Source organism: Schistocerca nitens, chromosome 3, assembly GCF_023898315.1.
Source record: "Schistocerca nitens isolate TAMUIC-IGC-003100 chromosome 3, iqSchNite1.1, whole genome shotgun sequence".
In the NCBI taxonomy this organism is placed as follows: Eukaryota; Metazoa; Arthropoda; class Insecta; order Orthoptera; family Acrididae; genus Schistocerca; species Schistocerca nitens.
Window position 1 is genome coordinate 599,423,734 of NC_064616.1, and position 12,159 is coordinate 599,435,892.

The 12,159-nt window shown below is 38.1% G+C and overlaps 1 protein-coding gene across 4 annotated transcripts in view; it reads right to left on the bottom strand.

The window, feature by feature from the left end:
- Positions 1-12,159, bottom strand: part of LOC126248519 (glutathione hydrolase 7-like) — a 53,013-nt gene that overhangs the window by 15,881 nt on the left and 24,973 nt on the right. For all 4 annotated transcript variants that reach the window (XM_049949570.1, XM_049949572.1, XM_049949568.1 and 1 more), the window contains exons 3-4: positions 8,500-8,651; positions 6,909-7,142 (exon numbers count right to left, since the gene is read on the bottom strand). In XM_049949570.1, coding sequence (XP_049805527.1) covers positions 6,909-7,142; positions 8,500-8,651 — 386 coding nt within the window. The remainder of the gene's footprint in view (positions 1-6,908; positions 7,143-8,499; positions 8,652-12,159) is intronic.

Sequence of the window (12,159 nt, forward strand, 5' to 3'; positions counted from 1 at the left end):
CTCAATACATCAGTTATTTATGGGTATGTTATAAGATTACGACAGGGAAGAATTAAAATGTCAGCTGTGGAATTCCAAAGTTAATTCCTTTTCCACAGTTACCGAAAGAAGTTCATTTAAACATTTATGATTCGGATCAGAATTAGTCCCACTAAGAGTGGGACAAATACTACTTGGAGCTTTTGTCAATAGTAACCCAATGGAAATTTGAGGAATATTTTGTAGATGAAATTTTTTTTTGAAGGAATGATTTACACTCTTCTTGCAATTGCAGAAATTTTGCTGTTTCAATATTTTATTTGTCTTTGGTTTCTTATGAGAACTGAATTACAAGGAAACAAGCTTTGTATGGAGTGAACTATGGTGATTTTGAAAATATTGAAGTGTTAGCAATGCGACAGCCTTTAACATAAATTATTTCATCAAATTCAGTGCTTAATAAGTGTGTGGAAACTGCATTAAAGGAGCTTGAACTGGAATTCTCAAACAAATGGGAAGACCCACATGGATATATTATATACTGACAGAAAAAAAAAAAAAAAAAAATCGCAGTACCAAGAACGAGTTGTGCCACATAAATGAAAGTTGGTAGATGTGTTTCTACATCTGAAAGATCATTTCTATTCAAATTCCATGCTTGCTGCATAAAAATGGCACTAGTACTGCCACTATGAGGATTCAAATCAGGTTTGCTTTAAAGACATGCTGTAACGGTCATGAGATTGGACATGCTGAGTTGATGTTTGTCAAGAATGCCTTTAAGGCAACAAAGACACCATTAACAACCCCTCAGTGCATTTGAATGAGGTCATTTAATAGGGCTGCGGAAGCTGGGTGTTTCTTTTGCGATATTGACAAAAAACTTGGCACAAATGTAGCCACTGTACACGATTTCTGGCAGCGGTTGTCACGCGAATATATGGTTGTAAGAAGACTGGGTTCTGGACAGCCACGTGGCACTACTGAGAGGGAACTTCATCATATTTGGTGTATGGCTCTGGTGCATAGTGCTGCATCTGCAGCAGCTATTTGAGCAGCAGTTGGCACCACAGAGACACACCAAACTGTTACAAATCAGTTACTTCAAGGAAAGCTCCGAGGCAGATGGCCTGCAGTGTGCATTCCACTGACCTCAAACCACTGCCATCTGTGACTTCAATGGCATCAAGCGAGAGTTCATTGGACGGCACGGAGGAGGTCTGTTGTGTTTTTTGATGAAAACTGGTTCTGACTTGATATCAGTGATACCTGTGTGTTGGTAAGAGGGAGCCCAGTTGAGGGCCTGCAACCAACCTTTCTGTATGCTAGAAACACTAGACCTACACCTGAAGTTATTGTCTGGGGTGCAATTCTGTATGACGGCAAGAGCACTGTCGTGGTTATCTTGTGCACCCCGAGTGCAAATTTGTACAACAATCTCGTGATTCGACCTGTTATGCTGCAACTCATGAACAGCATTCCAAGGGGTGTTTTCTGATAGTATAACTCTTGCCCACATACCGCTGCTGTAACCCAACATGTTCTACAGAGTGTCAACATGCTGCCTCGGCTTGCTTGATCCCTGGATCCGTCTCCAATCAAGCGTATATGGGACATCATCTGACTACAACTCCAGCATCATTCACGAACAGCATTAACCAACTCTGTACTGAATGACCAAATGCAACAAGTATGGAATTCCATCCAACAAACCGACACCTGGCTCCTGTACAACACGATGGAAGCAAGTTTGCATGCTTGCATTTAATATTCTGACAGTTATACTGGTTATTATTGTAGTAGCATATCACATTGACCTGTGACCCTGTTACATTAATCACTTAAATAAGTTACCTAGACAAATGTATTCCCCAAAATTTCATTACTCTACATAAATTATTTTTTGATGTTGTGGATTTTTTCTGTAATATAATATGACACTGGATCATTAGAGAACTTTATTAAAACTTCAGAAATCTTGTAATGAAGTTCAGGTTCATCTTACTCCACCCCATCACTGGTATGTCGAGTTATCATCAAAGCCTTTTGCACAACATTTTAATTTCTCCAGCAATCTTACAGTGCAACTTTTATAAGAAAATTATCTAAGTATAAATATTCAGAATACAGAGATCTTCACACTTATGTACAGTAAGTTACATTTATTTGTGGTAAGGTTCAACTGTCAGTCCCAGCTCCAAACATTAACCCTCTGCAGGTCGTACTTCATTTCGTTCAAGTTTTCTTACATTGTAAATTCCCTGTGTACAACAGCATCACTGTACACTGCCTCATGGAGTTATCAATATCATCCACTAGATCATTTATATATACATCACAAACAGTAACAGCCCTATAACACTTCGTTGGGGTATTCCCCAGAATTACTTTTACACCTGACACTTTTGCCCTGCTATGAACTCAGCCACAAACCTGGTAGGTAATTCCATAAGGTCATATTTTGTTCACCCCATGACTGAACATATGTCACATTGGGTAACAACATGAGCAGTATTTTCAATGGTCCTCTGGATCTCACGGTTAGACAGTGTGAGCTGAATCATACAATGTAGGCTTTCAACGTTGGCATTTACGATACTCCTGATATTTGATTTATGGGCATAAGGCACTGGTCCAAGGCATAATTCTCTACCTAACATCTTGTCTTCCACTGCATGAAGTCTCCTGCAGACCTGCTGAGCTTGTTTTGAGACTGCAACAGCTTTTTGAGTCATCAGAGTCTCTGATGAAGTCTCCAGCAGCAGAAGACAAAATTATGCATTGGACCATGGCTTTATACCCATAAATCAAATATCAGCAACAGTGTGAGCTGAGTTTCACCAGGTCTCTGTTAGTGAAATCAATGTGGGTTCTTACAGAGCAGACCTCCATTCTCCAAAAAGGTGCAAGCACAAAACACTTTCCATAATTTTACAACAGGATGACATGAATAGTACAAGTCTATAATTATTTGCATTTAACTAACCTTTTCAGAAATGAGAAATACCTGTACCATTTTTCAATCACTTGGAATCCTTTGTCACTACACCAACCTATGATAAAGAGTTTTTAGAAGGAGATATAGTTCTTTCGCATAATCTGTACAGAATTGTACAGGTATCTCAACGAGGACCAGATGCCTTTCCTTTTGTAGATGACACCCTTTTTACATACATACTTATGCCAATATCACAGTTGAGGATTTGATCCTACAAGATGACAAAATTTGACCACAAAGGAATTGTGTCATGGATATATATTTTCAAAGGCAAACACTTCAGCCTATGGGGTGCCCAGCTTAATCTCCCAACATAGATCCAGAAGAGCACATTTGGGATTATCTTGGGAGGCATGTTGCTGGTTGTAGATCTTCTGTACAGACCTTTGTCACAATGAGAGCAGCTTTACAGAGAATGAAGCTTGCAGGTGCCATCAGTGACAACTTAATACATTATTGTTCACGCAATTTTGCTGTTTGAGGTAAGCACAAACAATACTGACAATATTTGCAATACACCAGATGGACACACAACCTTTGTTTTTACATTTCAAACGTGCCTTAATTTTTACGAATAAAGTTTCTATTTTGAACCAAGCTTTCACAGCTTATTAATGAAATCTCAGGCAACACTACTATGCGCCCTGTCACAGTTACCAATGTCAATGCACACTCCAGTTTAGTTGATGTCTTTGGTTGCAGCTGACATATTGCAACTGAGAGATTGTGATTGTCAATTGATAGCCTTGTCCGGATTTCCTTAAAAAATTAGCCATAGCAAATGAATCTGCCACTGATGGATGCTTGTATGGTGTTAGAAAGTTCCTGCAGTAACTGAACAGCTTCTGGTCTTCTGATGATTTAACACACTACAAGTTCCATTAAATGTTGCTGATGAATCACTTCTCTTGTCATTTCACCTTAAAATAATCATGCGTGCTATACATGATCCACTTGTGACAGAGTGTTTCTAGCCTTCTCCTTTCAAGTTATTGTCTCTTTCAATCATTTCCATGTCTAAATGAGTAAAATATTTATTTTTGCATATTCATACTATGTGGCTGTATGAAAACTGGCACTGGAGAAAAACTGCTTTCTACGATATCTTGGCTGGTCACCTAGTAATTTTGTCGAATATATATTAGTAAACTCTGTGGCAAAAATGTAAAAAACAGCTTTGATAATACTTCATGGAGCTAGAAGACAGTACTGAAAACGTAAAATTGTTAACCACTCCTGGACTTCAAACACACAAAATAAATTTCAAAATTGGCAACATGTCCCTTTATCTCTAGTCAGTCAATACCGTCACTGCATGATAGTGATGGAAATGTTACCGATGATGGTGCCACTAAGGCGGAGTTACTAAATACAGTTTTCCATAATTCCTTCACGAAAGAAGACGAAGTAAATATTCCAGAATTTGAAACCAGAACAGCTGTTATCATGAGTGACATAAAAGTAGATATCTTAGGTGTTGAGAAACAACTCAAATCACTCAAGAAAGGCAAGTCTTCTGGTCCAGATGGTATACCAACCATGTTTCTTTCAGAGTATGCAGACACAATAGTGCCTTTCTTAGCTATACAACTGCTCACTTGACGAAAGATCTGTTCCTAAAGACTGGAAAGTAGCACAGGTCACACCAATATTCAAGAAAGTAAATAGGAGTAACCTATTGAATTACAGACCCATACCACTGACCTCAATTTGCAGTAGGATTTTGGAGCATATACTGTACTCGAACATTATGAATCACCTTGAAGAAAATGACTTATTGATACATAACCAACACGGATTCAGAAAACATCATTCTTGTGCAACACAGCTAGCTCTTTATTCCCATAAAGTAATGAGTGCTGTCGACAAGGGATCTCAGATCGATTCCACATTCCTAGATTTCCAGAAAGCTTTTGATATCGTTCCTCACAAGCGACTATTAATCAAATTGCATGCATATGGAGTATCGTCTCAGTTGTGTGACTGGATTCGTGATTTCCTCTCAGAGAGGTCACAGTTTGTAGTGATTGATGGTAAATCATCGAGTAGAACAGAAGTGATATCTGGTGTCCTGCAAGGTAGTGTCATATGCCCTCTGCTGCTCCTGATTTACATAAATGATCTAGGTCATAATCTGAGCAGCCCCCTTAGATTGATTGCAGATGACGCTGTAATTTATCGTCTAGTAAAATCATCAGATGATCAGTTCCAATTACATAATAATCTAGAGAGAATTTCTGTATTGTGCGAAAAGTGGCAATTGGCACTAAACAAAGGTGTGAGGTCATCCACATGGGTACTAACATAAATCCGATAAATTTTGGGTATACAATAAATCACACAAATCTAAGGGCTGTCAATTCGACTACATACCTAGGAATTACAATTACGAGCAACTTAAACTGGAAAGACCACATAGATAATATTGTGGGGAAGGCGAAAGAAAGACTGCGTTTTGTTGGCAGAACACTTAGAAGATGCAACAAACCCACTAAAGAGACAGCCTACATTACACTTGTTCATCCTCTGCTGGAATACTGCTGCGCGGTATGGGATCTTTACCAGGTAGGATTGATGGAGGACATCGGAAAAGTGCAAAGAAGGGCAGCTCGTTTCATGTTATCACGCAATAGGGGTGAGTGTGCCACTGATATGATACACGAGATGGGGTGGCAGTCACTGAAACAAAGGCGGTTTTCTTAACGGCGAGATCTATTTATGAAATTTCAATCACCAACTTTCTCTTCTGAATGCAAAAATATTTTGTTGACACCCACTTATGTAGGGAGAAATGATCATCATAATAAAATAAGAGAAATCAGAGCATGAATGGAAAGATTTAGGTGTTCCTTTTCCCACATCCCATTCAAGAGTGGAATGGTACAGAAGTAGTATGAAAATGGTTCGATGAACCCTCTGCCAGGCACTTAAGTGTGAATTGCAGAGTAACTATGTAGATGTAGTCAATTTTAAATATATGCACTTCCTCATAAATATTTGTTTTACCATGGTGATTAATGAATCATAGACAGGGAAGCTTTACATCACAAGTGTGGACACAGTATAAGGCGCTGGACACACAAACACTTCGGAGCAGCTCTCTCCTGTGCTAGCAAAATCGGTAAATTACTTCAAACACTGTTTACAAAGAATGTAAGTACTATTCTCATCAACATTTGGTAAAACTCACTATGTATGTCAACATGAGAGTAGTGCAAATACTTACCAAAGTGTATGTGCACAAAATTGTGAGTGTAACCATAAATGAGTAATTCTAATCATTTTACTGTTGCTTTGTACACAATTGCTTGCTTATGCCAGCATTCTGCCACAAAATGACAGAATTACTAAAAGTACAGTGGGCCAACTTGTACTTAACATTATCCCTATTATTTTTGGAATTGTGACCAGCAAAACTTTTTACACCATTAGCTTACAAAGCATTTTAAAAAATTATGAGTACTAAACTATTAGTACTATCGAGCAAGAAAGAAACAAAATGTATCTCACTCAAAATAATGAAATAATTTTCCTGATGTTAACTAAAAATTTATTTCTCTCACAGAATTATTAAAACTATTCTTTATGGAACTAAATATTTAATGGGTATTCCGCCTTTAAAAAGGTACTAATTATATTTAATCAGCTACTGAAGGATTAAAAAAAAATTATTACATCCTGATGATAACACAGTTTTATTCAGTATCCAATTGTTCATTTCCACAAACTAGCTGAAAGGTAAGCAACAAAAATCTCTTAAATATCCAAGATGTGTGCTCCTCAAACAATCCAGTAGCTTGACGCTAATGTCCTCCTGTCATGTGCTGTGCTATGTCACTCCACTCTCCTTATGTCCTACTTTTGTTCGTTTTTGAGCTACTTTACTCATACCACCTATTTACACATGTGAATGGAATAAACTGCTAATTACCTTGCAATTCTTGCTGATGGACGCACAACCTCAGACCATGCAAGTTTCCCATGCATACTGTGAACTAAACCAAGTCCTCTCAGTAAACCAGGTACACCAACAAGTAGCCCAGCTTTCAGACCTTCACTACTTGTCAAGAGACTTTCAGAAAGGCTAGAAGGTGCTGTTTCTCTAAAATCTATAACATCCAGAACTTTCTTCTTCCGATGGTCATACACAATCAGAAATCCACCACTGCAATTGAAAAAAATTAATCATCATGATACAAAGAATAATAATATCCACCAGATGGAATTGAAGGGCAGTACTCAAAATGTATGTTTATTAACTTCAACATAAAATAGTGAAAAGAACACAAAAATCTTCGGTAATGTAAATATACTATTTTCGCTATCCTTTAGGAAACAACTAACATACGACAACTTTACTATTATTAAGTTACATTTGATGTGGGTGCAATGGTATACAAGCATCTGACTTCTTTGCCTGGTTCAGAACAGCAAAGTGATGACAGCTAGTCTATATTATAGCCACCACAGCAACAACCAATAGGAGAAAGAGCTTGGTCATGTCCTCTATTTTGTTCACTGTTGTCATAGCACATTTTTACCTTAGGTGCCAGTTGCCACATTCAGCTGCAGACAATTCTTGCAGCCAGTAATGTAAGAGCTGTAATTTATTTTAATTGTTTGCACTCATTGCAATTTGTTTTCATTGTTTCTCTGTGTGGTGTGTTTATTTTATGCCACATAATGTCATGAACTAGTTACAAAAGTGTACATAAAAGTGATAAGACAACCTCTAAGACTATCACTGCTGTGCTAAGCAAATTCTATACTGGACATTAATGGGTAGCATGTGAATGTATCCAGAAAGGAAACACACTGCTGTTGCTGCTGCAGTTGTATTCTGCACACTGACGAACATGAACCCATAACATCGTCTGTTACATGCTTGACTGTCACTTTTTCATTCTAATCGAGGTATAGTAGCCAAAAACCAAAAATGTTCCTTCCCCCTACACTGTAAGTACACAGGGTATTTAATTCCCCATAAATGTTATTTTCTACTCTTTCTACATATCAGTTTATGACCAAGTCAAATTGTTTGCCACCTCTCAAAACTCACCCTATGTTCCACATTTTGGTTCAATCACTATCTCAATTTTCTCATACCTGCTTCAACCTGTTCCACTTGTGGCAATTTGAATATATAGAATTCTTTCTTCCTCCAGTCTCCTCACAAATGTCATATGCTTGTAGTGTTGTTATTGTATTACACATTTAATAACCTAGTTACACTTTGAACACAGATTTCTTAGGACTAAAGAAAAATGTGGTGTGCATACTTCACAGAAATTTCATACCAATGACTTCTTGTTTGCTGCTTACTGGATTACACAGTTGCTAATTTCACAAAAGTCCTTCAACACCAGAATAACTAGTGTACACAAATAAAGCTTACCCAAAGGTAGCCCTAAATGCTGATTAACAGGTAAAATGGAAGGCCTTGTCAAAGAACTTAGTTTCTTCCAATACTACACTATTCTTGTCTATAAAATTACAGAAGAAGAGCAGAAACGATAACTCACCCTCCCAGCCCCGTGACATGAAGGTTGACGACACCAAGGCACAATGTGGCTGCCACGGCAGCATCCACAGCATTTCCTCCTTTCTTCAGAATGTCAGTCCCAATAGTAGAACATTCTATACTGTCTGTAGCAACACTTCCATGTGGAGTAAACTGTAAGCATTCGTTACTATGCTTAACAGGAATTTATTGTACTAAAATCTATGGACTAACATGAAATTTATACTAGCAAGTTTGCTATGCTGAACATATTTCTCTCACTTTTGAAACACGAGGCACGAAGTTTCTTGGTAACACAAAATTATGCACAATAACTAAGCTGTATAGTGCTCATCAGGCACCAATTAGTGTCAGTAGGTATATGAATCTTCAAGGTGAGCAAAGTTTGAGGACTGCTGTGGCACTCCAGACAGTAGACTAAAAATCCCAATTGATATTTTTTAGTGCTTTATCACATGATATACAAAATCAAATAGGGGTAATGCAGGAGTAGGTTTAATAATGAATAAAAAAATAGGAGTGCGGGTTAGCTACTACAAACAGCATAGTGAACGCATTATTGTGGCCAAGATAGACACAAAGCCCATGCCTACTACAGTAGTACAGGTTTATATGCCAACTAGCTCTGCAGATGATGAAGAAATTGATGAAATGTATGACGAGATAAAAGAAATTATTCAGGTAGTGAAGGGAGACGAAAATTTAATAGTCATGGGTGACTGGAATTCGTCAGTAGGAAAAGGGAGAGAAGGAAACATAGTAGGTGAATATGGATTGGGGGGAAGAAATGAAAGAGGAAGCCGCCTTGTAGAATTTTGCACAGAGCATAACTTAATCATAGCTAACACTTGGTTCAAGAATCATAAAAGAAGGTTGTATACCTGGAAGAATCCTGGAGATACTAATAGGTATCAGATAGATTATATAATGGTAAGACAGAGATTTAGGAACCAGGTTTTAAATTGTAAGACATTTCCAGGGGCAGATGTGGATTCTGACCACAATCTATTGGTTATGAACTGCAGATTGAAACTGAAGAAACTGCAAAAAGGTGGGAATTTAAGGAGATGGGACCTGGATAAACTGAAAGAACCAGAGGTTGTAGAGAGTTTCAGGGAGAGCATAAGGGAACAATTGACAGGAATGGGGGAAAGAAATACAGTAGAAGAAGAATGGGTAGCTTTGAGGGATGAAGTAGTGAAGGCAGCAGAGTATCAAGTAGGTAAAAAGATGAGGGCTAGTAGAAATCCTTGGGTAACAGAAGAAATATTGAATTTAATTGATGAAAGGAGAAAATATAAAAATGCAGTAAATGAAGCAGGCAAAAGGGAATACAAACGTCTCAAAAATGAGATCGACAGAAAGTGCAAAATGGCTAAGCAGCGATGGCTAGAGGACAAATGTAAGGATGTAGAGGCTTGTCTCACTAGGGGTAAGATAGATACTGCCTACAGGAAAATTAAAGAGACCTTTGGAGAGAAGAGAACCACTTGTATGAATATCAAGAGCTCAGATGGCAACCCAGTTCTAAGCAAAGAAGGGAAGGCAGAAAGGTGGAAGGAGTATATAGAGGGTTTATACAAGGACGATGTACTTGAGGATAGTATTATGGAAATGGAAGAGGATGTAGATGAAGATGAAATGGGAGATAAGATACTGCGTGAAGAGTTTGACAGAGCACTTAAAGACCTGAGTCGAAACAAGGCCCCGGGAGTAGACAACATTCCATTAGAACTACTGATGGCCTTGGGAGAGCCAGTCATGACAAAACTCTACCATCTGGTGAGCAAGATGTATGAGACAGGCGAAATACCCACAGACTTCAAGAAGAATATAATAATTCCAATACCAAAGAAAGCAGGTGTTGACAGATGTGAAAATTACTGAACTATCAGTTTAATAAGTCACAGCTGCAAAATACTAACGCGAATTCTTTACAGACGAATGAAAAAACTGGTAGAAGCGGACCTCGGGGAAGATCAGTTTGGATTCCGTAGAAATGTTGGAACACGTGAGGCAATACTAACCTTACGACTTATCTTAGAAGAAAGATTAAGAAAAGGCAAACCTACGTTTCTAGCATTTGTAGACTTAGAGAAAGCTTTTGACAACGTTAACTGGAATACTCTCTTTCAAATTCTGAAGGTGGCAGGGGTAAAATACAGGGAGCGAAAGGCTATTTACAATTTGTACAGAAACCAGATGGCAGTTATAAGAGTGGAGGGACATGAAAGGGAAGCAGTGGTTGGGAAAGGAGTGAGACAGGGTTGTAGCCTCTCCCCGATGTTATTCAATCTGTATATTGAGCAAGCAGTGAAGGAAACAAAAGAAAAATTCGGAGTAGGTATTAAAATTCATGGAGAAGAAGTAAAAACTTTGAGGTTCGCCGATGACATTGTAATTCTGTCAGAGACAGCAAAGGACTTGGAAGAGCAGTTGAACGGAATGGACAGTGTCTTGAAAGGAGGATATAAGATGAACATCAACAAAAGCAAAACGAGGATAATGGAATGTAGTCAAATTAAATCGGGTGATGCTGAGGGAATTAGATTAGGAAATGAGACACTTAAAGTAGTAAAGGAGTTTTGCTATTTAGGGAGTAAAATAGCTGATGATGGTCGAAGTAGAGAGGATATAAAATGTAGACTGGCAATGGCAAGGAAATCGTTTCTGAAGAAGAGAAATTTGTTAACATCAAATATAGATTTAAGTGTCAGGAAGTCGTTTCTGGAAGTATTTGTATGGAGTGTAGCCATGTATGGAAGTGAAACATGGACGATAACCAGTTTGGACACGAAGAGAATAGAAGCTTTCGAAATGTGGTGCTACAGAAGAATGCTGAAGATAAGGTGGGTAGATCACGTAACTAATGAGGAGGTGTTGAATAGGATTGGGGAGAAGAGAAGTTTGTGGCACAACTTGACTAGAAGAAGGGATCGGTTGGTAGGACATGTTTTGAGGCATCAAGGGATCACAAATTTAGCATTGGAGGGCAGCGTGGAGGGTAAAAATCGTAGAGGGAGACCAAGAGATCAATACACTAAGCAGATTCAGAAGGATGTAGGTTGCAGTAGGTACTGGGAGATGAAGAAGCTTGCACAGGATAGAGTAGCATGGAGAGCTGCATCAAACCAGTCTCAGGACTGAAGACCACAACAACAACAACATTATCACATGAATACTTTTGTTTCTGACAGCAACAAACCTGGCTGTAGACAGTGGCTAATAGCTCTCCTCTTCTAAGATCAGGCCATCTACAGAGTAAATGGAAGCTCTACAAAAGTAAAATGGAAATACTGAATTGCTCAAAAGTGTATCAGCAACACATTGCAGGGCCCACATTCGATAAATGATTAGTACTGGATTAATTGATTAGTTAGTTATTTATTTACATGTTCCACATATCAGTTGAAAGATTCTCTCATCAAAATGATGCGGAAGCAGCCAATTTACAGGATCTCTATGCATGATTACTGTTAGCATTAATTTTATTCCTACACATACAACTACAAGGACTTTTTTTTTCCTTTTTTTCCTAGCTACCAGTTTTTAAGTAGAAATTTGTCAATGGAATAGAAGGAGTTGTCCAGGAGAAATAATTTTAAATTAGGTTTAAAACTTACTTCACTATTTGTCACACATTTTTATGTTCTTTGGCTAA